The sequence below is a fragment of the Aspergillus terreus genome, genomic scaffold (assembly GCF_000149615.1).
Source record: "Aspergillus terreus NIH2624 scaffold_1 genomic scaffold, whole genome shotgun sequence".
Lineage (NCBI taxonomy): Eukaryota > Fungi > Ascomycota > Eurotiomycetes > Eurotiales > Aspergillaceae > Aspergillus > Aspergillus terreus.
The window spans coordinates 1,020,165-1,046,137 of NT_165972.1; the positions used below are offsets into that span (position 1 = coordinate 1,020,165).

Below are 25,973 nucleotides of genomic sequence, written 5' to 3' on the forward strand. Positions count from 1 at the left end.
CATCTACCAACGACTTCACCTCTTCCTCTTTCTTCTCTCCTCTTTCATCAAATTCAAGCCATCCATCATGTTTCATTGATGATTGTGAAATTGAGGATATTCAGACAGCGACATCACTCTTGATATGGAGTGCACGTGGCAGTTTTACTGTACCCCAGATCACGTGACATTAACAGGGTGACTTCCCCCACTCACCTAATAACTCCATCCATCGCAAACATAATCCCCATCAGACGTCTTGAGACCTCTTGGTCTGTGTTCAGTCTCTATGTCGGATCAGAATGGTCCTCCATGCCATCCTTTCCATATACCCCTTTGTTGGATCTTTCCAACCCGATCAATGACAATGTCTGGCGCCGGTACTCCACCCTTCTGGCGATCAAGATTCTTAACCATATTCGACCATGCCGTGGATGTGTCTTCATACTCACCAACACACTATGTGTGAAGTACGGCAGTCATGTGCATTTATCTGAAGCCTCAACGATGCGTTTCCTCACGCAGCATACGTCAATTCCGGTCCCTGAGGTGTACTGTGGATTCACTTATTCGGACATACATCGTGATGGAAAGGATCAAGGGGGGCATGATTACTAACGGCTGGGTACGCCGATTTGAGGAGTCCAAGATCAGACTTCTGTCACAGTTGCGAAGCATGATCGCCGAGATGCGGACGCTTCAGCCGCCCGAGGGCACCAAGATTGCTTCTGTCGGTGGCAGATCGTTATTTGACTGTCGCATACCCGGGTCTACCTTATACTTCGGTCCATTTGAGACCGCTCAGGACCTTCCATCGACATTTACGGGGGGGAATGGAGTTTGATCCTCGTCTCGACCCGCCACTGCAAACCCTGATTGAACAGCAAAGCGAGGGTTGGCCTTTGAAGTTTACTCACGGCGATTTAAGGAGCTTGAATATTCTTGCTTGTGGAGATAGTATCGTGGGGATTGTCGATTGGGAAACCGCGGGATGGTATCCCTTCATACTGGGAAGACACCTCTGCCTACCAAGTGAACCCCCAAAACTCCTTTCGGATCCGTGAGATCGACAAGTTCCTGCAACCAATGCCGGCTGAGCTCGCAATGGAACGCCTTCGCCGGGAATATTTTGGGGACTACTGAGTAACCCTACTCAGATGCCTCAAACAATGGTCTCCTTGCGCTCCATCAGGTCGTATGTGGGAACCTTGTCTTTATCAAACTGGCCTTGGCCATCAAACCGGTACTGGTCTTTCTTCCGTTGGCAGTACTCCATCACAGTGCTGCGAACCTTGTCCCATTCAACGACGCTCGTCCCTAAGGCATTCGTGTCCGTCTTCAGTGCCTCTAGGGCCTCTTTCACCCAGGAAGCACAGTTCCATCCCGGCTCACCTTGTCGGATAGGCGTATTTCGCAGGACTTAACCAAGCGATTCCTATTTGTTACTTTGCCAACCATGATGCGAACCAGTATCATGCTAGAAGGAAGAAGCCGAGACGAGCGCTCTTCGAAGAGCCAAGTAGATCCGCCTTCCGGTCGAGGCCACTCCTTCGCGTGGTATCGGACGCCCGTACTGCCGTCGGTTTCGATTTTGAGCCCAACAATCAAGGCCCAGTGGTACCTTGGTGATGGGACATTAGCCTCTCGGCGATGACGGTGATGGTGCAATAGAGCAGCTCCCCTATGGTTGACTTACGTGTCTTCCTTGCCTGGCATGGTAGGTCTGCTCGCACGTGCGTAGAGGGCAACATACAGACGATCCTTGTTTGACGGCATTGTCGGGCTGATACTGAGATCCAGGTAGCTAGTACTGACGCCAGACAGGTGGGGGAATGCCGTCTCAAAAGATACTTGAGAAGTTTCTCTGGACTAATACTGGTGGGTCCTCTGGAGGGCTTTATACCTACCTGCGACTATTTGCCAGGAGTCGTAGCCGCTCTGCGGTCTAATAGATCATTATCCGAATCGCCTTGCGCCTCGTCTCGCAATATATGTTGTCCCTAAGGAAAACGCCTAACCCGAGGGCGCGTAATGGGTGCATCTAATTCGGACCGGTGAAGACATAGTTTCTGTCAAAGAGTCGCTCACTTCTTCCTTGGAACCAACAACCTGTGCCTAAAGTATTTGGGGGATAATGTGTCGATATACATACGGCCAAGTCGATCTTAACTGACATCTCCACCCGGCGTTTATACTTCCCTATTACAGACATGCCACGCCACACTCCTCAACCAGGCATCTCCAGCATCCTGCAGCTGCCATGATCAATTCTGATCATGCACTCCACGGCGTTCTACCGGTGTTTGACCCGTCAGCCTCTGTCAGGTCCTGCCACCAGTGCCCCTCGGCTGACCTACCCGCCTCACTCGGTGGATATTGACCCGGGGGGTTCTCCGACATCCCCACACATCGAGCATCTGCATCCTGAAGCCGAATGAAAACCAGACCCAGAGCCTTTATGCAGTCGGAGAATTGCCCCATAGGTTCAGAGCCTCGGGGATCTCTGCGAGCTCGCCTTATAAATGCCTCCGATGCCCCTCCTCGGCCCTCCTCGGTCCTCTGGACCCAGATCCAGCGCGAATCGACGCCAACATCAATAAAATAAACGATAATAATAGAAAAATGACCCTCGCCGAATCTCACTACATCATTAAACTCCCCCAAACCCCCTCCGCAACCTGGACCGTCGAGCCCCGCGCCATCGCCCAGCAATGGCTCACAGCTCTCGACACGCTGCTCGCCCGCGCCGACTTCGACCAGCTGCCGCAACTCTTCCACGATGACTCCTGGTGGCGCGACATGCTCGCCCTCGACTGGGACCTGCGCACCGTGCGCGCCGCTCCCGCCATCGTCGACTTCCTACGACGCACGCAGCGCCACGCCGAGCTGGCAGCCCTGCGCCTCCAACACCAGGGCCGCTTCCAGCCACGGCTGGAGACCCCCGCCCCCGGGCTCACCTGGGTGTCGTCCATGTTCTTTTTCGAGACGCGCGTCGGCCGCGGCACCGGCGTGCTGCGTCTGACGCAGGACGGTGCCGGTGCCTGGAAGGCGTATGCGGTGTACACAGCATTGCAGGAGCTCAAGGGGCGAGAGGAGCCGCTGGGGCCGCGGCGTGCCCAGGGCACGATCGAGTCAATGCCTGGCGGGCTAACAAAGGGCAATTGGCTGGAGCGGCGGAAGCGACAGTTCGAGTTTGTGGATGAGGAGCCGACAACATTGGTTGTCGGAGCCGGTATGCTTCCCTTCTTTCCTGGGATGTCGGTAGCTCAAAGAAGAGGTACTAATCGTGATGGATGACAGGCCAGGCCGGTCTGAACATGGGCGCCCGGCTACAATCGCTCGGCGTGTCCTGTCTCGTTGTCGACCGCAACAAGCGCATCGGCGACAACTGGCGCAACCGCTACCGAGTGCGTACCTTTCCTCGTCTGCCCTTCCCTTGAGAACAAAGGAATACTGACATCGCAGACGCTGGTCACGCACGACCCCGCCGAGTTCACCCACATGGCATACCTCCCCTTCCCTAAGAACTGGCCGCAGTTCACGCCCAAGGACAAGCTGGCCGACTGGTTCGAAGCCTATGCGCAGATCATGGAGCTCAACGTCTGGCTGCAGACGACCGTGACCGGCGCCGTCTACGACGACGCAACCGCCCAGTGGACCGTGACCGTGTCTCGCGCCGACGGCTCCCAGCGCACGCTGCGCCCGCGCCATCTCGTCTGGTGCACCGGGCACTCGGGTGAGCCGCGCATCCCCTCGTTCCCGGGGCAAACCGACTTCCGCGGCCGCGTCTACCACGGCAGCCAGCACCGCGACGCAGCCGAGGAGGACGTGCGCGGGAAGAAGGTCGTGGTGGTGGGCACAGGCAACAGCGGACACGACATTGCGCAGAACTTCTACGAGAACGGCGCCGAGGTGACCATGCTCCAGCGGAGCGGGACGTACGTGATCACCGCCGACAAGGGAGTGTTTATGATGCACGAGGGGCTCCACGATGAATACGGGTGTGTTCTCTGCCCCCTGGAACCTACAATATAAGGATATTGACAAGTGTAGTCCCCCGACTGAAGAAGCCGACATCATCGCCGAGAGTCTCCCCTACCCCGTGCAATTCGCGCTGAACGTGCACTTCACCAAGAAGGTCGCCGCCGCCGAGAAAGACATCCTGGACGGCCTGCAGCGCGCCGGGTTCGAACTGGACTTTGGCGTGGACGGCGCGGGCATCTCGCGCGCGTATATGACCCGCGGCGGTGGATACTATATCGATGTCGGGTGCAGCCCGCTCATCGCCGACGGCAAGATAAAGGTGAAGCGGAGCCCCGAGGGCATTGCCGGATTCAACGAGCGCAGTCTGCTCCTGAAGGATGGCAGTTCGCTAGACGCCGATATCGTTGTGTTGGCTACTGGCTACGACAACATGCGTACTACGGTGCGAAAGGTCCTGGGCGATCGTGTTGCGGATCGCTGTAAGGATGTGTGGGATCTCGATGAGGAGGGAGAAGTGAATGCCGTGAGTGACCCCTCTGTCTATATGATGAGACGGTACTGACCGACGATGAGATGTGGCGTCCGAGCGGTCATCCGGGCTTCTGGTTCATGGGCGGCAACCTGGCCCTCTGTCGCATCTACTCCAAGTTCCTGGCGCTTCAGATCAAGGCCATTGAGGCTGGCTTGACTTCTCAGCAAGCCCAGTCCAAGCTGTAGGACACGGCACAGAGAAGATAAGGGCAGGCATAACATAATTTAGATCATGACAATACGTTAGAATAGTAAATATTAGTTTCCATTTGTGACTCAAGCTGCCATGAATTTCACACACCAAGTAAGCTAGTAATAATCAGTTCATATAAACACTAAAGTAACAATAACACCCTAAACCTCAACGCCCTTCGCCTGTGGTCCACATGCATTGCACATATACAGTCAAAAGCAAATACACATCACAATAATCCATCGTCATTCAGATAACCAAAACGTCGTCATCGTCTATTTTTTTTTAAGAGGTCAAATTCCCCCAGTGGCACCATCATCGATGATCATCTCCACATCTTTGACAGGATGAAGAAGCATCGGAGGGAGGCACATTCGTCCCTCTCCTGCCAGTTCTTCTTGCTCACCGCCGTCATTGTCGACTTTGTAGCCCAGCCAGCGTCGCCAGAGGTTGGGCGAGAATCCCGCCGAGTAGAACCAGGTGGTGCCTCGAAAGTTGTGTTCTCGGTCACCAAAGATCGAAGTACGAGCACCGCCAGAGGCCCCATTCCGCCCGGCGTTGAACACGGACTCGAGATACTTGGTAGGCCATCGGCGGTCGATATACACCGAGTGCGGGACGTAGACGGCTTTGAACCCGTGATGGAGCGCAGTCGTCGCCGGCCACATTTCAGAGAACATGCTGTGCCGCTTTAAGCTCGTCTCGCGATGCATCGTATGCAGGAGTTTATGGGAGAGCCGGGAGGCGGTGATGATAGCGGTGCGGCGCGGAGGGAGTCCGTTCTCCCGGTTATAGCCAGTAACATCATCACGCAGAAGCCAGGTCGTGCCCTCTGGGTCATAAAGAGGGTTGAATACGATCAGATCCGCATCCTCGCCGACACCCCATTGATATTTATCCTTTTCCATCGTGGTCGGCGGGATGCCTTCTCCTTCTACCTCGAAGATGTCGCGCTCATTGGGGCGCTCTGGACCCCATACTGGCTGGTCGCCCTTTTGAAGTTGAGCTGCCGAGGCCTTTTCGCTTGAGGACAGTTCAGGGCGAGGCTTGTTGGCGCTCCAGAGGTTGTTCGGGCTGTTCGTCCCGATCTCCGTCTGCACACGCACCATCTGCCGGAAGTCTTCCCATGAACCATGCACCGACGGTACATAAAACCGGGCATTGCGCTCCCAGAGCCCTTTGCGCGGCTGCTCACGCGCCCAGCTGACCACCTTGTCGAAGAGATGGTACCAGTGACCAGTGTAGCGGGCATCCATCTCCCAGTTCCAGTAGTAATCGTACTCCGGATGCTGGTACGCAAAGTACTGCATCGGCATGTAAGTACTGCGATAGACGCCGTGGATCGGAAGACCCCGCGTCATTGTCTCCTCCAGGCCAGGATACATGAGGGACATTTGGCGTTCCGTCCAGAGAGTGGCCATACCGCGGAATTCGGCTGGAAGAGCATCTTTGAGAACTCGCTCGTATGTCTCGTCATCAGACCAAATCTGGAGATTTTCATCTTTGACGTGGACGAGGAAATGGACAACGTATTCGCCTCCTGAAAGCAGCGACAGCTCTGAAATCAATGCGCGCAGGTACAGGATATCCTCAGGAGTGTATCTAAAGTCATGCCAAGTCCGGATCACAAACGCGGTGCGCGGCAAACGTTCTGTACCGGTCCGTCTCTGTTCTTCTTCGTCTTGTGGTCGTTGGTGGGGCTTGCTATTCGACTCTGGCAGACCGACTGGCATGGATAGATAACGGTTAGAACGGGGATCTGGGAGGTCATCGAAGCGGTGGCTGTTCAACGCGACGCATCTGTTTTGGGCTGCGGCCCAGTCAACCTTGCGGAAATCAACCGGCGGGTAATCGTCCCAAACTCGTTCTGCCCCCTCGCGGTGGCCCTCCAGACCAGCACCAATGCCGCCTTTCCTAGCCGTATAACCGAGGCCGTAGGGGCCCAGGCGACCAAAGCGATCGAAACATACATCGTCCTTGATGCCGAGCATCTCATTCGAACCCATTACCGCGTCGGGAAAGCCGCGGGGCACCCCCGCATAGTGGTGGACTTGCGGAATCCGTATCGTCTCGTCCTCGTCAAGGAAACAATCGCGCTTCTCACCATACTTCTCGATATACTCTGCGGAAGCGTAATCGGGGTAAGGATTGAAAGCGGAACTTGTGAACGAGAGTGCCTCCGCGCGGGATTGGAGGCCGCTCGTGTTCGCATTAAGAGTATCATCAACCATGCCGTCGAGGTCATCGCCGGGGTATTCGGGCACCTGGTCTTTCCGCGGTACTAACGATCGGAGGCCGCCGTGGTATCGCGTCAGGAACGGAAAGCTTTCCCACTGATGCGGCTTCGGAGGTTGGTTTGGCACTTCCAGGTCGACATGCTTGACCGAGGACATGAAAGTAAACCGGAAGAGGGTGCAGATAAATAGAACGAGTGAGAAGAACAGCGACAAGCAGAGCCATCGCATAATTCGGTTGGGGATGCGATAGAATCCAGGGCCAGCCCGGGGGCGGCGCATGGTCGCACCGCCCAGCATCGGTTGGTAGGAAGCCGCAGAAGACGTCACGGAGTCGCTGCAACTATCAGAGGCAAAAGAGCTGTGGCTCGGTTGTCGGTAGTGATGTCGGTACGGAGAAGATTGCTTCTCGACGTCGACTGCGATATCGTACCCATCGTGCGTAGGGGTATGTCGCCCCGTCCGAGTGGTCATGGTTCGTGGACGGAAGAGGGGTGCATGGAAGAGGAAAGGGTAGAGATAAGTCACACGCTGAGGTCAGTAGGCCAATCGTGAAGATGTTCGATCAGCTGAACAAGCGCTCTTCAAGGGATAGAATGCTTCGGCCGATCTATACAGCATTGAGTCAACAAATGTTCGAGGGATGAACTGGAGAGCTGAGTTACCTGAGAAAGACCTCGAGCGTTCAATATCTCATTCGGACAGGCAGACTGGCATGCGACAATGCATGGGCTGTGTGGGACACTTCGTCAGAACTATATATGGAGAACGGGTGGTATGTGGTATGTAGGTATGTTTCGGAAGTCTGGAGGAAGCAATTGTGGTGGAGACGACGACCCGAGATTCAAGATGGAATCCTCGACCGAGGTCAATGATGGGAGTGTTCGACACCAGGGACTGTCGTAATTGGAATGGGTATATAGAGAACACAGGGCCATGGCGGAGGGCGTCAACAAACTCGACTGCCGCGTTGCCCAAGGGATATCCAGCGCTTACGCACACTAACCGGGCCAGGCCGTCTTGGCAGATGCAAACGGGGATGGAAGCCCGCGTGCAGGGCGATAAATGAAGGTATGTGGTGGATATAACCTGGATGGAGTGATATGGAGTGGCATGTGTCTGAGAGAGGGAGAGATTTTCTCTTTTGAACAATTTCTCGCGAGTGAAGAGGGCTTTTCGCGTGCCTTCCTGTTCCGGGACTGAGGATGCTTTCCGCATGCGGTAGCTCTCCCAATCGGTATTAGTGCGTGTCGCTGGTCAACTATTCCATTTTGGGAGTAGCCCATCTATCACGTTGCACGAGCCGACTAGGTGCCTAGTACTATAGTAGTCTATCGGTAGATCGCATCTCCTCGTTCCTCTCATTGATGTGATGCATCTTGTCTTGTTCCATCATCTCCCTCGTGTGCCCTTTGGACTCTTGTTGTTGTGTTACAACCCTCATGGAGCGTCCTCGGCATCCTCTCAACAACCCATTCACACCCTCGAACAACAGGAAGTATGAGCCGGAACTCACAACCGCGGGGACAGCACTCGATCCCAGATACACAAAAACAAGCCAGGAGCTCATCGCAATGACCATAGAAAGTCTCGTGGTGAAATGGAAACCTCGAACCGCTCGAGCGGCTCAGCGGGCCGCTTGACATCAGACTGACGAACATCACGAGGACAGGATCCTGTGTAACGAAATGCAATCGTCAGCATACGTACTTCAACGTTCGATCGGTCAGATCTCCTATTTTCACGATCGATCTCTAATCTACACCCAATACATCCACAATGGTAAGTAAGGGCCTCCCGCCCCTGGATCAAAACAACCGTGCTAAGCGCCCTAGAACACCCATTCCAAGCCACCCCCCATCCTCGACCCGACCCTCACCCCGCCATACATCACCCTCATCCTTCTCCTGCCGCCGCTCTACCTCCTTCTCCAGCGCATCCGCAAAGACTACCACGCCTTCCTTGCCCTCGGACCCGGAGGCACGCCCGCCACGCCCACAGGTTACCTCCGCATCTGCATCCTGCGACTCTTCGCGCTGCGCAACCCACTCACGCCGCCGCCGCTCCCACGCCTCTCCGCAGGCTGTCTCCATGCAGATACCCTCCCGCGACGTCGCGGACCTCGGCCCACCGTCGCGGGGATCGCCCCGCACCGCCAGACCACGCAAAAGGGCAGTCGCGCCATGTACCAGGCCCTGACGGCGGCCATGCATGATCTCACGCGGCGGCACCCTGACCTCCTCTACTCCGACACGTCGTGCTTCGAGAAACACAGCACCGGCATCTTCTCGCGCCGCGTGGCCGCCTCCACCCCCCGCGCGACGGCGGCGGGAGTCCACCACCGCACCTGCAACGGCGAGGTGTGTCACAGCCATCCCAGCGACGGCAGTCTGCACCTCACGCTGCATCCGGCGGATGTGGCGCTGCTGCTGGAGCGGGGATGGGGTCAGCGGCATCCGTTGGCGCGGGAGGACTGGTGGTGGGGGGTGGTGCGAACCGTGCCCCCGGGATTCGTTATGGTGTATGCGCCGCGCGATGCCGAGGAGCTGGCCTGCGTGATGGAGATTGTGCGCGCGGCGGTGTGGTGGGTGAGCGATCAGGAGTTAGCATCGGGGGAGTCCATGCCAGGAGTGGGAGTGGGAGGGAGTGGAAAGTAGGGGTTGTGGAGAGGTCAGGATTGACTACATGCTCTACATACTCAACACCACAATGCATCAGATACATGGGCACCCGTTCGTGGTTCGTAAATATCAAGTCTTGACGGTAACAAACAGCAGATGGAAAAGGCACAAGCAGAGAAACGCACACAATGAGAGGTTTTTAAGGCACAAGGAGGATTCGTTGGGATCGACGCCGGGATGAAAGGAAAAAATAAGAAAAGCTAATATCATATAGAGGAATGAAGAGCCGTTAGAGAACATACAAGCACGACCAAAGTAACAGATCCCTTCCCTGTGCGCGGTTGTGTCTGTGCCGGCCCGGTTCCCCATCCATCATCCCCAACTCCCAGTTCACACGTCCAAATAGTATCTTCCACTCATTGCATTAGTTTAGTCCCGGTTGGCTTTCCGCAGGGCATCGGCGAGCCACTCGAGACCCTCGTACAGGCCATCACCAGTGGTGGCGCAGGTCGACTGGATGTACTGTGGGTGGAGACATATAAGTGTCGATTCCGGTTGGAGTCAAGGGGGAGAAACTTACCCAAGGACGGCGGGTGAGACTTTGCAGACCGAGCTGCTGGGTGATCTCGGCGGGGCTCATGGCGTTCTGGATCCATCAGTATTCATATCCACATCGCATCAGCACAGGGTCAAGGGCGTACCGGCAGATCCTGCTTGTTGGCGAAAACCAGGAGGAGAGCGTCGCGGAGTTCATCTTCGTTCAGCATGCGCTGCAATTCTTCGCGCGCCTCGACGATACGGTCACGATCGTTGCTGTCGACGACGAAAATGATACCCTGGGTGTTCTGGAAGTAGTGTCTCCAGAGAGGACGGATCTTGTCCTGTCCACCGACATCCCACACGGTAAACTGAATGTTCTTGTACTCGACAGTCTCGACGTTGAAACCTGTTCCGAAAGACCAAGGTCAGCGAGCGGTCACGGCGGGTGGTGTTGACGATGCGATCCAGTGATTCCACGAGCGAGGGTTTCCGACGATGATGGAGCGACGATGACCCCGGGAGGGAGGGATGGAGACTGACCGATTGTGGGGATGGTGGTGACGATTTCACCCAGCTTCAGCTTGTACAGAATGGTGGTCTTTCCGGCGGCGTCGAGACCGACCATGAGAATTCGCATCTCCTTTCTGCCCCATAGGCGGTCGAAGATCTTGGAAAAGGAGAGACCCATGTTGACGGTGGCGAATGCGAGTCGTTCGGGATCTGTTGGGCAGAACGCGATGTCAGACGGGGAGATTCGGCGAGAAACCAGTGACGGATGGATCGATTGATTGATTGATCGGAGGGGAAATTTTCGGAAAATCCAAGGAAAGGAGAATGAGAGAAGAAGGGAGAGGCGGGAGGAGGAAGAAGGGAGTGGTCAGGTCGACGAGGGGAGGGCAGAAACCAGATCACGTCGGAGGTGGAAATAATGTGGGAAGACGCAATCAGGGGGGGGAGGACGGCGACCGGACAGGGGAAAACGAAGACAAAGGAATTATGCGGAAGAGGGAGAGGATGGGAAGGGAGATAGTCGGGGGAGAAGGAGGACTTACCACAGGTGCGATGAGGGGATTGACGATGAGAGGAGGAAGGGGAGGAAAAAGGAAGAAACAGTGTCCAGATGAGTTAGTGGTAGTAGGTCGGCGGTGATGGCAAGTCAGTCAGATAGGGAAGAGAGAGAGACAAGAGAGAGAAGAGGCAGAAGAGACAAAAAGGGTTGGTATGGTAAAGTCTCGTACGGTAACTATCCTGGGTATCGATGTGGAATGCCAGCACACGCAACCAGCAGTCAACTTCACTTGTTCGATTATCAGTTCCTAAAATTCATAGAAGTTTATCTCTCTACATATAATCGTTCCTCTCGACAAGACAAGTGTCCCTTCTCTCAGGCAACGTCGTTTCTCTCCTGGATCATCGGGATGAGGTCGAGAAGAGGACACGGTGTTTCCGTTTCTATTGGCGGTTCCGCTGACTCAGCCACAGGTACATGGCGAATGTATGGCTCCACTGCCGCAATCGAGGTACCTCTTGAGGTGCCTGGCTGGTATTCCGTTACTGTACCATACCAAACACTCTGTATATGGTATCGAAAGGGTCCAGTGGATCATGGACGGTCTCGTGCTCCCGAATATTTCCTCCTTCCAACTGGCCGGGTGGTCCTAACGCTCGTCACCGAACCCACCGGGACCACACCCCCTACGCGTCATGTCGGTGCTGGGTCCATAGGTATGGACTCTTTAATTATTCTATTTAGACCGTCTTATATCGGTTCCTGTCAAAGCTGGAGAAGTACGAAGTAGGAGTTTGCAGGGTGAGGCTCTAGATAGGGCTAACCCTGGCAGCCCTTTTGCCTAGTCTCCTTCAGGAAGCATCCAGCCTCGGGCAACCCTTTAAGTATATACATCCAGTCCATCACCTCGGATCAAGACATACTCCGTATATTTTAGGAACCACCTCCATCATCCACCTTCCACTCGATCCGCTGAATCGATCCTTCGTTCTATCTCGAAGTAGAAACGAGGCCATGCGCCGTGACTACGCAACAAGGCCTTGCACCGTGACTATGTAACAAGCCCTCAATTTCTTGACGACCTTTGAGTGAGGCGTGCCAGAGCGGTGATTTTCCCGCATGGTCTTCAGAGTTGGCGTCGGCGCCGTATTCCAGAAGAAGTCGGCAAAGCACTTCATTACCGGCAGCTACCGCATGCATGAGCGGCGTCATCCCTTGGTCGTCAGTGAGATTCGCCGGGACGCCACGATCAAGGAGAGCTTGACACAGTTTTCCTGGGCGGCCATGTTGGACCGCATAAAACAATAGCCTTTGGTATCGATGATCCGCAATATCGAGCGCCGAGCCATTTTCTATCAGACAGAGACAGACAGTCGCGTGGTTATTGTCGACGGCATGAAGCAGCGGTGTTTTATTCTCGTGATCTTCATGGTCGATATCAGCGCCGTGAGAAAGGAGAAGCTTGCACACATCGTCTTTCCCTAGAGCCGCGGCCCAGGTCAGTGGTGTCCATCCGCGCTCGTCCTCCACATCAACTTTCATATCCGCACGCTTCAGGAGCATTTCAACGATATTGGCTCTCCCATACTCTGCTGCGTGCGACAACAACGTGCGGCCCCTGCCGTCGGCAATATGGTTTCGAAAGCCATCTTGTGATAAGTACATTCTAAGGATAGTCTCATTGCCGATCCGCACCGCTTGATGGAATGGAGTGAGCCCGTGATGGTTTGTCGGGAAGGCATCAATGTCGCTTCGGCTCAACAAGAGCCAAACAATATCAAGATGGTTATGCTCTACAGCCTTCCAAAGGGCCGTTTGGGATAGTTCGTCTGTTGAATTAACATTGACATGTTTCTGCGCAAGGAGGAACCAGACGGCAGGCGCATTGCCGAATGACACTGCGTGCCATAGAAGCGTACGCCCATGAATATCTTGTTTGTTGACCTTTGGGTCGACGTGTCGCCGTAGATCCCTCCATCTTCCTGGGTCGTCCCTCCCAGCTGCTCTAAGTACCGCATCCAGTGCGTCACCGTCTTCCGCACGATAATAATCGACTGTATGTCCCTGGGCAGACATCAAGGCCCAGGAAAACACTTCCGAGTCTACCCCCCGATCAGGTGGCTCTGGCAGGGAAGAGCTTGAGCTCGTTGATCGCCGCTGCTGAACTCGAATATGTCGCATAGGAAACTGCGCTGGCTGGAACCGTGTTAGATAAATCAGCTCTACTCGATCACACCAGACGCGCTCAAACAGCTCCATCGTAAGGTGAATATCGCGAAGATAGACCGCGAGGAAGCAGGTTTCCTTCCCACGTCTGGAAGCTGACAGGATAGCCCATCCAAGACCATTTCGACCAACCGGAAGAAAAGGAAGCTGCAGCTGGATCCCCTTATTCCCAACCGTCCATGGGATATTCGAGGTGACAAAGGGACTCTCGGACACGACCACATCAGTACACCCCTCGAATGCGTCGGCCGAGGGGGCTAACAGCCCGCTAGATGGGATCGGCGACTGCCACGCAAAGAGACTCATGTCGTCGGACACCCGCATGATTTCTTCTTGGAGTCGATAAAACGCCTTCTGGCCTTCTCCATATACCAGAGGGATACTGATTCTAAAGAGGCCCAGGAGACAGTACGCACGATCTTCCACGCGAGTCGTTCGTCGTCCCGCGGCCCAGGACATTCTCTGGGCAACACTCATAGTCTCCAGATCGTCGTCCCCAGAAAGGATGCCCTCCGGAATCCCAGTGCGCTCGGATATGGCGCTCCGCAGGCCTTCCTTCGTCCCAAGCACTTCCCAGCGCGCATCCAGGAATACCACCGTAGACGGCGCGACCAGTTCCTGCAGCGTCCACCCGCGCGTAAACCACCTGCTCGTCGGAACGTCGCTGGGAGACCACGCATCAGCCAGCCACGCATAGCAGGTCTCCGCCTGCTGGTACCATCGGTACATGGAGTTGATTGCTTCGGACAGCTCGGCACTGCTGGTCTTGTCGATGCAGCAGGTGTCCATCCAGAGCCAGTCGTATCCAGATTGTCGAGCAAGGCCACAAGCGCGACGGAGTTTTGTATATCCTGTTTTGTTGACTAGGGTTTCATAGTGGGGTGTCTCAACTTCTAGGTCCCTCAATGTGATTTCCTCCTTGTCCCATGTGTGCGATAAAATGGCGTATGGCGGGATCTCATCATCGGTGAACTCGATGACCTTGAACGGGGCGGATGGCGGCTCTGTCGTATGTAGCAGACGCATATCCTGGTTGGAAATGGCTCTTTGCCTAGTGAGCTGGGGGATTGGGAGAAGGAAAATTCCCTCTCTGTCGAGGGCTATGCTTCCAGCCTCGTGTCTCCAGCGAGGCTGAGTGACGCCCTGCGGGGTATATCAGTGATGCCTGCTCAGAGCCGATTGCCATAGTCACTGCGCACTAGTTATGCCTTCACAGCCTCTGATTGTGGCCACGTGATCGAGGCTATATAAAGCACTTGTTTGCTTCGCTGAGCTTCAGAGAATTCTACCACCTCCAAAGCACGCGAAGGCTTCCCACAAAAAGCAGTTGGTCCCCAATCATCACTACCTCCACAGGGACCTACAATGGCCTAGAGAAGGCTTGCCACTAACTGGGAATCAAGATTCGCAGGAAGTAACCTTGGGCGTTTTTCCGGACCTTCACAACACGATTTGTCAATTGGCTTCGCGTCTAACAACTGGTTACGATGTCCACCTACAACGGCTTCCGTACCTATTCATTATTTATCATAGGTCATGGAGGCTCATAGAAGCCTGCCCAAATGTTGATAGAATTGGTTGATCCTCATATGAGGACACTTGATGAGTAAGTTAGACTGCTATTCTTAGTTTGAAAATCATGGTTTCTGACATCTTCAAAGTCTCTTTAGTATCCAGTCAGAGCCCAAATGGAGGCTACGTGGACATCGTCACAGACTCAAGAAACAGCGAAGTCTGGCGTGCCTATCCCGGTCAGTCTAAGCCTCCACCAGGCTGCATTCAAACCCACAATCGGGCACTCTTGCGCAGGTCTACGAGCACACTGCACTATTATGTCATTGCTCAGGGACAAGGCCATCGAGCCGCAAACTGACTCAAGCGCTGGAAAGTGCCAAAGAGTACCGAACTATCAAATAGGTCTCGAGCTGTGGCCTTGAACATATTATATATCGCAATGTGTCGAGCATTCCACACACTTCCAGGAGACACTTTGGAAGATATCCTTGATGCAGAACCACCAAACTCGAGCAACACAAGGATATCTATTCCGTGCCAATTTCACGGTAGTGGCTGGTGACGAAATCTCTAACCAGGGGCGGCGAACCCCATGCAGAGAGATTTGACGAAATGACGCAGTCCCTCCGGTCAACCCAAAAGAGTGAGACTGAGACATTGATCCGGTTGAACCTCAATTATCCAAAACAGCGGGTTACGGGTGGTCCTTATGTGTAGACCTGCTGTGCAGAAACTTGTTATTCACAGAATGCGAGGAGACACACCTCAAGCTAGAAGCTTGGGAGTTTCCATGCTTCTTGACACCGAACGAAGCGATCAAACGGGTATATGTTCGAATACAGCCAAACTGCGTCCATGGCCATGTATTACACCTTACGTACCACTACAAATCCCCAAACCGATGGGGTGCATTCCTAAATAGAAACTGACGAAAATCCACAAAATATCCGAGGATCTTCATTCACATCAGCTATCATTGACACCGTCGATATTTGCCCCTACATGGAAGGTCCTCTGGGAGCAGGATCTTGTTAGGTTAGATTTGATCATCTAATGTCAATGTGCCAGTTAGATAAGTACCAGTAGAAGTACCCCAAAACTCGTAGGCACCCGAATATCTGAGATATGGTGGCTTAATAAAAAGGCAAATCTTCTCAAGAAGCAATCGTATACTACCTAGCTTGGCAGGGGTGTGGTTATGGCTATATTTGCTTCCCATGACTAACTGAATGAAAGTCTTCGACTGTTCGGCATACCTATAGATCATTGTCTCGAGAAAATACAACCGTATTCAAATCCCCGTTGTACCTTCGATTCGAATATGTCACTCGGCAGCTCCCGCCTTATCCCCTCGACGGGACGAGATCCTCTCCCTAGAGGAACGAAAAAACGACCGGAACAGGGACTGGTAGATGGTTTTGCCTTCGACCGTGTCACTGAGGTACCCGAATAAGCCGAGTAGCACCATTGACAAGAACAAGATCACCGCAAAAGCCACCCAGTACTGTGTCGGCGTATACCCTCCCTTGACGCCCTCGAGCTCGGTTGAGAAGTACCCCGTCATCAGACTCACTGGCAAGAACAGGATGGTCGCCTTGGCCAGCAAGATCGTGATCCTCGTGAGCTTCTCGACAGCCTGGGAGTCCTTTAAGGCGATCAGGTTGAAGTTCTGCCCTGCTTGTCAGCAACATGTTGTAAGATCTCGCCTTGAAAATAACGATAAGTATCATACCAAAAAAGTGAGGGACTCCTTCTCAGTCAGACAGGTGTCGATCTCAGACAGGCAATAAAGCTTGATCCGATCCAGCAGTCTTTCGAAACGTGCCACAGCAGCTGAGCTCAGCTGGACCCCGACTGGGTTATCTGGGAGGCTCGAGAAGGAGAAATTGTTTTGCAAGGCTGCCTGGCGGGGATCCACTATCTCACTTTCGCCAAATACGGGCCCAAGGGCCATTGGAGGGCGACTCGAGCGCGCCTCATCACGGAGGAGTCGTTGTCTCTGTAGAATGCGCGTCATGATCAGCTCATAGCTGGAATAAAGCCTTCTAAGAACCGCGAGCTGCCGGCCAAGCCCATGGAGTTCATTAACCAGGTCCACGGCTGGTCTTGTCAACATATCCGTTCTCTGCAATGAGTTAGTATACTGCTATGTAGAATAGACTCCCAGCTTACCAATTTGTCCAGTATAACCCCGTACTTGTGCTCCCGCTTAGCGACCAAAGCATAACTCGAAACCCAGTCGTCAAAGATGTAGTAGAACAGCAAGCTAGGGCCGTCGTCCTGTTTGATGCTGGCATGATCGCCGTCCCCGCCGTGGAAAGGTCGCACGCGAATCGTAATCAACGAGTCGCTCGCAGAGGAAGCAAAATGCTGTTTAGACACTCCAGAGAATATGAATTGAATGTTCCTACGGACAATGCCCAGGACCGCCTTCAGCTCCTTCTCATTCGGCCTGGAGAGTCCGGGGTAGGGATTTTCTTGCATGGAGATCACGGTTCCTGCAAAATTAGAATGCGCAAAATCAGCTGGTGCATCTGATCCTACCATCGTCACATAGAATCAGCCACGACCATAATCGGATACCATCGGGCAAGTGCTTTCCGTTCGACACGTTGACATTTGGTACGACATGTAGCGAGTTATATCCGGTACAGGTATCTACTGTTGGTTAGTATAGTCGATATGGGGCAAAAGGCATGGTGGAAGTACATCTTGGGCCGTAATCCACGGAACAGAAGTGCCAGATTTGATTCGTTACATGAGCAAACGTAAGTCCCCTAAATGATGCCGCTACTTGCATCTCACTTGGGTCGGATAGGTCTTTCAGCCCATATGCTTCTTCGAGATCGTGGACTCCCGGAGATTTTGGTGTCGGATTGAGATTGCTGGTGTGAGTGGCGTTTCTCATCGGGGGTTCAGGTGCAGGAGGGTTTAAAGAGGGTTGTACGGGGTCTGTACACATCATGCCCTGTAGGCGTTCAGAGACCCCATAATGGCGAGTCAGGACCTTGATATAAATATTAGCTTGAGTCTGGTCGGATGAGGATACGCGAACACACCTTGATGAGTTCCTTTTGTTCTTCTGGGGCCCATATATGGCTATCTTCAGTGAGTTTGATGTTGCGAAATCGTCGGATAGATAGAGAGGGTATGGAGCTCACATCCACCTAGTGCCAAAGCATCGGGGTTTCTAAGTACGAGTTAATTTCCGCCGTTACAATCTCATTGTTCCGGTACGTACTGGTTTGCGGAACAAGTGTGTGAGCTCATCGGGGTCCAGATTCAAGGCGCACCAAGCGTCGTCATTTCCGAAATCGAGAACGAAATTCCGGGTATCCACGCTCTGCAGGCCTTGCAGATATGTTTTGAAGTTCAACTCATTATCGATGTCACAGAATTTATTCCACAGAGAGGAGTGGCGTCTGAAGCTCTCGTAGTACTCTTGCGCAGTCTGTCCACTATGTGATTGCGAAGGGTCGGTCATGCTTTGTCAGACTGATCAAGCTGATGTAAAAAGAAGAGAGCTAAACACAAACCAAAGCGAGAGAATGGGGAGTGGAAAAAGAAGGTTGCAGAGGGATTAGGCCCCTAAGTATGCGGGTGAAGATAGCGTGTTGCCCGAGAAGGCAAGCGATCACCAGCCTCGTCTGACCCCGGCCACTTGCGGCTGACACGGCCGCCACGCTCGCAGCTGACTTGTCCAGCAGGCCTCCAGTCAGTCGATCACTCAAGATATTTTCCTCTACCCGTGGTCAAGCTTTTTGACATGCGTTTCATACCTATGCTATGCATCTATTCACGATCGATTCAAATTAGTATTTACTACACTCCTTGGAACCCGCCTCATATTACGTGGTGGAGGGGCTCAATAGTTGAGTCCCTAACATAGGAGACTCCATTCGCACACTATGTATGTACAGAAACTAGGTGACTGGCCCGGGGATATCGAGATCGAGGTTGTCCCAATCCCAAATCTGGCTCAATTCACCCAAGTCCAGATCAGGAATATCCGCCAATCCGGCCATCTCACTATCGAGAGTGTCCGCATCAGGAGTTGCAAATGCATTGAAGCCATCCATTCCAGACATTTCTGTGCCAAACTGCCGTGAAATGTGTACTGAATCATCCATAACCGGGACGTTGGTGGACGACTCGGTCGGTTGGTTACCGGGAGGCGTGCGAGGCCCTCCTGTCGAATCTTCCGATGACTTATACCCGGCCATTCTCTTTTCTGCAGGAGACAACGCCATGCTACTGCTGAGTTTGAAGAGTATCCCATAGCACCGAGTGCTAGTTTTGCTGTGACGAGAGCTCTGTCTGAGCGACTCGAGGGCCAACCCAATTCCCTCGATAACTCTATCTCGTTGGTATAGTCTCCGACTGGGATCATGCAGTATCGCAGAGCATAAGAAAGCAGCCGTATCAAATATCAAAAACGGCGCAAAGTGGAAATTCATATTCCGCGGCGGGAGATAACTCAGATGCTGGCGTGACACCTCTAGCAGCTTCAAGGCACAATCCACGGCCATGGGTTGCAGGCTTTTTTCGATGCTGATGGAGTCTGCATCCATAGTCTTCGTCAAACACTGTTTCAAGGGAAGGAGCATGACCATATAACCGATGACATGGAGCGTGGAGCGTTTTACAAGAATATAATTATGGGCAGTGTCCCACCGCGTGTCTGGGCTTGTGAGACTGAAAACTGATGGGAGGGAGGCGAACCATCGTTCAGTCTCTTGCTGAATAGCGACTGCTTGTGAAGGAGACAAGATGCCTCCCATCACACCGGGTATCTTGGAAATCATCTGGCCTAATTGGCACTCGAGGGCCAATGGGGTTATCGGAGATGGCAATCCTTCCTCACACTCGGGGCTTTCCAATCGGAGATTAGGCAACTCAAAGCTGCAATAATTGCTATTTATAATGAATGGTCGAGACAATAATAGGGACATTTGCCTTGTTCGGTCAGTAACACGTGGATAGATGTGAAATTGTAGGCAACGCACCAGTCCCAAGCATAGAGGACGCACCAGACTCGCCGACGCATTTCTATATCGAACTCGGAGATCTTCAATCTTGAGGAGCTCCTGTGCATGCCTAAAATCGGTGAGCGTTAGAAGCAGGTTCAAGTCTACGCAGTAAATAGTGCAGGGCCACTACCTAGTTCTTGAGCTTCGTGGATGGCGGCACTCAGGGCATGCCACGCCTCCACAAACGAAGCCTCAATCTTGAACCAGTGGGCGTTCAGGAACAATTGTTGAACCTGCGTCAATCCTCCCTTCCCCGGAGGAATAGTACTGCTTAGCTGCTTCGCCACATGATGATATCGTCGGGAAAGCGTGGTGATACTTTCTCCGAGCTCCGATTCAAGCTTATGCTGTGCATCGGTATCTAAAAAGCAAGCCGAGCATGCACAAACATGCAACAAAAGACAAGTAAACTCTGGGGTCAAAGATTGCCCATTGGCTTTGGCTGTCCACCAGGCGACATAGTCGGATGAAAACGTGGGAGGGTAAAGAATATAGTATTGATAGTTTGTGTCGGTTAGAAAATGCTGTACCAACATGTCTTTCACGTGTAAGCACTTCGTTTCTCTGTGGAAACTGGAAGATATATGCATACCTGTGTATGGTTTGGGAGGAATCGCACGCAATGCATTCTCCATTTCCAAGGATCTTATTTCGGTTTTTTGAGGTAGATTCACTCCAGCCTTTTTTTTGGGGTGCGTATCAGCCATAAGTCAACGGCAAAGCGCAGAGTCCGAGATTCATACAGCATTGACGCCTTCTTTGATTGCAGAGCAGGGGTCATCATGAAGATAGCCCAAAGCCCGAAAATCCTCATTCTTGATAACGGTCTGTTTGCCAGCATCATCCAGGGGATCCGGCTCCCTATCTACGATGCGTTGCGGGAGAGCATTCAACGTGCTATACTTCAAGTCAGTCTATGAGGGCGATGAAAGCATCAACTCTGCGAACCTCTTATTGTTTGCAGTAGCCGGTCGAGCCGCCTTTACGATCCGTTTGGGCGCGAATTTACAGAGATGGGCGATCCGCCTCGCCTGGCAGTGGTTACAAGGCCATTCGCGACTACACTATATGATATTAGTGCGATTCCTTACTACTGGAACGATCGCATGGGCTTCTTGCCTTCTGCTTCCGTCGCTGGCACTCGGTACACGCGGTACCCGGGCGCACGGATTTGGTAGGGTCTGCTGGATTCACCATGGCTCAGGTCGTCTGCTGATCAGGACCATGTATGGAGTCGCTTCAGATAGGAAGAATGCATTGAATTGATGCAAAAGAGAGAGATTCCCCATCTGGCCAAAGGGACTGTATCGTGCATGAGTGTCGATGCATAGGTAAGTGCGGGAAGATCATTTATGCCTGAGTAATAAGGCGTAAATCACATGAGCTAAATTACTCATCTTAGGGCACCACTATCCCTGTTCAGGGTTAGCGGATACCCGCACCCACAAGCGGAGAAGCGCGAATTGATTTTCTGGCGGCGGGAAAAGTTCAAGGCTTTCTCTTCTTGTTTCGTTCCGATATTCAGCGCAGAGCCACACCATAAGGATTTGAAGATTCTTTTGGAAGACTGTCACCATCATGTCTAAGATCACAGTCGGTATGTTTTATCTTCATTACTCGTCAGCTATCATTCTCTTGACCTCTCACTAATCGCTTTTCTGTCCTACAGCCGGAGTGCGCCAGAACATCCAGCAGCTGCTGGACTACTCTCAGAATGAGAAGAAGAGAAACTTCCTCGAGACCGTCGAGCTTCAGATCGGTCTGAAGAACTACGATCCCCAGCGTGACAAGCGTTTCTCCGGCACCATCAAGCTTCCCACCGTCCCCCGCCCCAACATGACCATCTGGTATGTTTCGCCCTCTGGGATCGACCGACCGGACCCTTCGGAACAACCCGTGCGATGGAGAGGTCGAGTCGTCGCAGAAAGAACCTCATGAGCTGACTCATTCGCCTGTTTCTAGCATTCTTGGTGACCAGCACGATCTCGACCGTGCTAAGCACCACGGCATCGATGCCATGTCCACTGATGACCTGAAGAAGCTGAACAAGAACAAGAAGCTCATCAAGAAGCTTGCTCGCAAGTACGATGCCTTCCTGGCTTCCGACAGTCTCATCAAGCAGATCCCCCGTCTCCTGGGTCCTGGTCTCTCCAAGGGTATGTCGTTCTCACGATCTCGGTGCAGGCTTCAGATACTGACAACCTGCAGCTGGTAAATTCCCTACCCCCATCTCCCACGCCGAGGATATGTCCAAGAAGGTCACCGAGGTCAAGTCCACCATCAAGTTCCAGCTTAAGAAGGTGCTCTGCCTTGGTGTTGCCGTTGGCAACGTCGGTATGACCGAGGACGAGCTTGTCTCCAACGTCATGCTCTCCATCAACTACCTCGTCTCCCTCCTGAAGAAGGGCTGGCAGAACGTTGGCAGCCTTGTCCTCAAGGCTACCATGTCTCCCCCCAAGCGTCTCTACTAAGCTATTGGCGCTCTAGGGCTACGCTGGGGATCGTTTTTAGGGGCTAGAAGACCGGTTATGTATACCATATTTACGGGAATATGACTCTCTTTAGTTCCTATCTCTGGATCGTCTTGGGTAGTGCACGTAATCTCGGTCATCCAAGTGATGTCTCAATATATATTGGTACAGTCTAACTACAAGTAACATACAGGGTAGAACGAAAAGGAAACCTCAAGTTATCCGGTTATTGCATCCCATGCATCAGATCTGTCTTATCCAAAATCATTCCCCGGAGGCCAATGAATTCTCTTAGGCTCTCCCACTCTTCACCTTCCTCTTCACCCCTCATATATGGATCTTTGAACCCCCATGCAATGGCAACTCGATCGAGAGCTGCGCGTTCCTCTTCCCGGAGCCACCGATGTCGCAACGGGATCCCAGGAAGCCATACAACACGCTCCATGTGATCATTTGCTGTCGTGATAGCTAGGAGACCCACAGAAGATACACCCCCGACATAGGCCAGAGACGCAGCGAAGGCAATCCCTGTCGCCATGCTCGGGTCCATGGTGTTTTGCAGGGATGATGCCCAAGACGCAATCACATAGCAAGCAGCCGGGGCGGTCGCAAGTCCACCTAGGGGCACGGATGCCTTCTTAAAAATCTTTGCGCGGTGGAAGGCCGGTGCACAGAACGTGTTGTCAATGATCTCCAACACAAGAGGAAGGTTTCGTTGCTCAATGGCGACATCCAGAGCCATGTTGGCCAGCTCCGTTGGAACAGCACTGTTGACGCTCTTGGGGTTCGCCCTGTGGTACTTTACCGGGGAACTATTCTCCTCGGGCACCGGCTTGTTGGCATAAAGGTGGAAGATCTCCGGGAATTGCTCGGCCCGCTTGAGCAAGGTCTGGATCTTGGTGTAGCAGGCAAGTGCCTCAGGAGAGATAAACACCTTTTCGTCCGTCAGAAGGTCGTAAGCCACCTGGGCGAGCGAATTGGCCAGCTGTGGATGCGGGTTGCGCAGTGACTTCGATCGTTTCTTCCCACTGTTCTTCTCCTCCAAGTCCAGGATAGATGAGATTTCGTTTTCTCCCTTTCCTTCCGACGACGACTGCTTTGCCTTTTCGGGCTCTGGTAGCACGAGTGCTTCGGCGAGTTCTTGGCATCTATGTAGTAGCTGGACGACCGCCTCGTTGGAGGGGACGGCATCGACGCTTCGAAGCTCGGTGGAATCATGGGCGATCTGTCGCAAAGTTTCTTCGGCTTCCGTTGGGGGGGCTGGGTCGGACACTGTCGATGAGAACCATTTGGAAATTTGGCTTGTAGAATTCCCTGGAGACTTCAAGTCCTTTTTCGATCGCCATTGTCCGGTTTGCGTTTTGCGACTCAACGGCGTCGTTGTCGAGGAGTAAGACCGGGCGATTTGGAGACGGGGTTGAGGAGTCTGAGTCCCGGATAGCCGACAGAACTGACAGACCAGAGCCTGGGGGCTTCGGGGTTTGGGACGTAGGGCAATTCCCTTCATGATGAGGAAATTGGACGGGGTGGTGAAAGGGAACAAGAAGTGATGCGATCACGGCGAAGACACGGGCCCAAGGCGGAGACTTACTGCCGCCGCCGCTAATCGTTGCCTGCTGCTCCCGTTCACTATCTCACTCTCCCCCTCTGTCACTCCCCCATCTACCTGTCCTCTTCTGTTGAAACAACACATTCTGTTACTACCTGAATCTCTAATCCGACGTCTTCATCTACGCACAAGTATCAGATGATCCGCTCGATTCCGGAAGACTGATCCTTTCGTGATCGCTTCGGTTCCTTCACCCTTTACGCCCAACGTCATCAACCCATCTGTACAAGCCAACACTATGCCTCCTCCCCCACCACCACCGCCTCCTCCCGGTGGAATGGGAGGCCCTCCTCCCCCTCCTCCCCCAGGATCTTTGCCTTCCATGCCAGGGAAAAGTGATGTGAAGGGTCGAGTATGTTGGGACCGTCGGAGACAATGAGTGTGTGATTTCGTGGCTAACGTACTTCCCAGAGTGCCCTCCTTTCAGATATCAACAAAGGTACGAGATTGAAGAAAACCGTCACCAACGACAGATCGGCACCGATGATTGCCGGCGGAGGTGTCAAATCCTCTGGACCTCCGTTGGGTGCCGCTCCCCCTGTTCCTGGCATGGCAAAGCCCCCGCCGCCGCCGGGAGGGCTTGCACCACCAGTACCCCCCGGACAGGCCGCCAACCGACTACGGAGTAATAGCGATACTGGGTCAGGAGGGGATAGCGGTACTGCACTGCCAGCAGCGCCCCAACTTGGAGGGCTCTTTGCCGGCGGAATGCCTAAACTGCGCAGTCGAGGAGGCGTTGACACCGGAGCTAATCGAGATTCCCCATATCTCTCCGAGACGGACGGGGCACGGCCACCTCCAAAGCCCCCTGTTGCATCTGCTCCCAAGCCTCCTGGAGCCCGGCCCCCTCCGCCGCCGCCGAGCTCGGAATCTTCCCCCGCACCTCCCGTCAATCCCCTAGTCGCCAATCTGCGGAAACCTCCCCCAAGACCTGCTTCCAGACCGTCATCGACAATATCAACTGCGTCGGTCAAATCGGCACCCGATATCCCACCTCCTCGTGCACCTCCGCCATTGCCCGGCTCCGCAAAGCAGCCTCCGCCACCCCCCACGAGTTTGCGAAAGCCACCCGCAGCCCCTGCCCCGCCCCCTCCGTCAACAAGCCCGGCTGCACCACCTCCACCCCCGCCTGCAGCTTCTGCTCCTCGACCACCGCCAGCACCTTCGCGATCTACTCCTCCGCCTCCGCCTCCCCCTGCGGCATCTGCACCGCAGCCGCCTAACGGGACGAGTGCTTCATCTATTGCCGTTCAAGCTGCGCGGAATGCGCTGGGACATAGCCATCAGACACCATCCGCCCCTCCACCACCACCTCCAGCCGCATCTGCTCCCTCTGCACCTCCTCCCCCTCCCCCTTCTGCACCACCTTCGGCCCCTTCGACCGCCACCAATTCATACGATAACTACCACCCCGATCGATCGACATTGGACCCGAGTGCTTATACTCTGAGCAACGGCGGACCACCGGTGGGGTCGAGTCCCGGAAGCGCAGGTCCGCATGGGTCGACTCGAATTGACGACAACCGATTTAAGTTTCAGAGCGAAGGATTATTTCCCAAGCCGCGCCCGTTTGTGGGAGGTGCGCGCCGGTACCGTGCGGGTCGGGGTAGCAGTGTTCCGCTGGATTTGAGCGCATTGAGTGGTTGAAGTCATCGTGGCCGAGACTTCGTCGCTTGAGACTTTTGTCGCGCCGTGTCCGTGTTTATAATGAAAGTAGAAGATAGCATTGAGGACTACTTACTACCTAGCGATGATGTATGTATGTAGATAGTCCGATAACTAATTTAAATTAGGTAAAGTGCCTCCTAAGCCGCTAGGCTAAATCCAATCTACTTTCTTAGCTTCTAGGATCGGGTTAAGTGCTTTGAGAAGCTCCTACCCTGTCCTTTACAAAACTAGCTATACTAACGCATAGCTATAAATATATGTCGAACTTCCTGACCTTACCTCTGGAGGTATTCTATATTTACAAGCTTCCTCGTAAAGGTAAAGTAGATAAGAAGCCATTCCTCCCTTACCGATACAGAGATT

At 53.6% G+C, this 25,973-nt stretch overlaps 11 protein-coding genes across 11 annotated transcripts; 4 read left to right on the forward strand and 7 right to left on the reverse strand.

The window, feature by feature from the left end:
- Positions 1 to 1,338: 1,338 nt before the first annotated feature.
- ATEG_00360 (uncharacterized protein) lies at positions 1,339 to 1,755 on the reverse strand (the record flags this gene model as incomplete). Its single annotated transcript, XM_001210446.1, has 2 exons — positions 1,339 to 1,600; positions 1,676 to 1,755. 2 exons carry the CDS (start codon positions 1,753 to 1,755, stop codon positions 1,339 to 1,341), a joined length of 342 nt encoding a protein of 113 aa, XP_001210446.1.
- An 846-nt stretch (positions 1,756 to 2,601) lies between these two features.
- Positions 2,602 to 4,680, forward strand: ATEG_00361 (putative flavin-binding monooxygenase; the record flags this gene model as incomplete). The annotated part of the gene is made up of 5 exons (XM_001210447.1): positions 2,602 to 3,211; positions 3,280 to 3,386; positions 3,445 to 3,980; positions 4,033 to 4,486; positions 4,537 to 4,680. The coding sequence occupies 5 exons, from the start codon at positions 2,602 to 2,604 to the stop codon at positions 4,678 to 4,680; spliced, it is 1,851 nt and encodes a 616-aa protein (XP_001210447.1).
- A 300-nt stretch (positions 4,681 to 4,980) lies between these two features.
- On the reverse strand, positions 4,981 to 7,395 carry ATEG_00362 (DUF3405 domain-containing protein; the record flags this gene model as incomplete). Its single annotated transcript, XM_001210448.1, has 1 exon — positions 4,981 to 7,395. One exon carries the CDS (start codon positions 7,393 to 7,395, stop codon positions 4,981 to 4,983), a length of 2,415 nt encoding a protein of 804 aa, XP_001210448.1.
- Positions 7,396 to 8,700: 1,305 nt separating this feature from the next.
- On the forward strand, positions 8,701 to 9,578 carry ATEG_00363 (uncharacterized protein; the record flags this gene model as incomplete). The annotated part of the gene is made up of 2 exons (XM_001210449.1): positions 8,701 to 8,703; positions 8,757 to 9,578. The coding sequence occupies 2 exons, from the start codon at positions 8,701 to 8,703 to the stop codon at positions 9,576 to 9,578; spliced, it is 825 nt and encodes a 274-aa protein (XP_001210449.1).
- A 393-nt stretch (positions 9,579 to 9,971) lies between these two features.
- Positions 9,972 to 10,770, reverse strand: arfA (putative ADP-ribosylation factor; the record flags this gene model as incomplete). Its single annotated transcript, XM_001210450.1, has 4 exons — positions 9,972 to 10,064; positions 10,123 to 10,188; positions 10,244 to 10,488; positions 10,623 to 10,770. 4 exons carry the CDS (start codon positions 10,768 to 10,770, stop codon positions 9,972 to 9,974), a joined length of 552 nt encoding a protein of 183 aa, XP_001210450.1.
- Positions 10,771 to 12,081: 1,311 nt separating this feature from the next.
- On the reverse strand, positions 12,082 to 14,343 carry ATEG_00365 (uncharacterized protein; the record flags this gene model as incomplete). Its single annotated transcript, XM_001210451.1, has 1 exon — positions 12,082 to 14,343. One exon carries the CDS (start codon positions 14,341 to 14,343, stop codon positions 12,082 to 12,084), a length of 2,262 nt encoding a protein of 753 aa, XP_001210451.1.
- Positions 14,344 to 16,156: 1,813 nt separating this feature from the next.
- Positions 16,157 to 17,794, reverse strand: ATEG_00366 (uncharacterized protein; the record flags this gene model as incomplete). The annotated part of the gene is made up of 5 exons (XM_001210452.1): positions 16,157 to 16,501; positions 16,565 to 16,957; positions 17,005 to 17,330; positions 17,377 to 17,490; positions 17,638 to 17,794. 5 exons carry the CDS (start codon positions 17,792 to 17,794, stop codon positions 16,157 to 16,159), a joined length of 1,335 nt encoding a protein of 444 aa, XP_001210452.1.
- A 961-nt stretch (positions 17,795 to 18,755) lies between these two features.
- On the reverse strand, positions 18,756 to 21,059 carry ATEG_00367 (uncharacterized protein; the record flags this gene model as incomplete). Its single annotated transcript, XM_001210453.1, has 6 exons — positions 18,756 to 19,734; positions 19,839 to 19,929; positions 19,993 to 20,223; positions 20,455 to 20,542; positions 20,606 to 20,727; positions 20,954 to 21,059. The coding sequence occupies 6 exons, from the start codon at positions 21,057 to 21,059 to the stop codon at positions 18,756 to 18,758; spliced, it is 1,617 nt and encodes a 538-aa protein (XP_001210453.1).
- Positions 21,060 to 21,440: 381 nt separating this feature from the next.
- Positions 21,441 to 22,333, forward strand: ATEG_00368 (60S ribosomal protein uL1; the record flags this gene model as incomplete). Its single annotated transcript, XM_001210454.1, has 4 exons — positions 21,441 to 21,459; positions 21,532 to 21,709; positions 21,825 to 22,018; positions 22,071 to 22,333. The coding sequence occupies 4 exons, from the start codon at positions 21,441 to 21,443 to the stop codon at positions 22,331 to 22,333; spliced, it is 654 nt and encodes a 217-aa protein (XP_001210454.1).
- Positions 22,334 to 22,469: 136 nt separating this feature from the next.
- On the reverse strand, positions 22,470 to 23,840 carry ATEG_00369 (uncharacterized protein; the record flags this gene model as incomplete). The annotated part of the gene is made up of 2 exons (XM_001210455.1): positions 22,470 to 22,505; positions 22,815 to 23,840. 2 exons carry the CDS (start codon positions 23,838 to 23,840, stop codon positions 22,470 to 22,472), a joined length of 1,062 nt encoding a protein of 353 aa, XP_001210455.1.
- A 585-nt stretch (positions 23,841 to 24,425) lies between these two features.
- On the forward strand, positions 24,426 to 25,759 carry ATEG_00370 (putative proline-rich, actin-associated protein Vrp1; the record flags this gene model as incomplete). Its single annotated transcript, XM_001210456.1, has 3 exons — positions 24,426 to 25,521; positions 25,691 to 25,701; positions 25,736 to 25,759. 3 exons carry the CDS (start codon positions 24,426 to 24,428, stop codon positions 25,757 to 25,759), a joined length of 1,131 nt encoding a protein of 376 aa, XP_001210456.1.
- Positions 25,760 to 25,973: the final 214 nt, after the last annotated feature.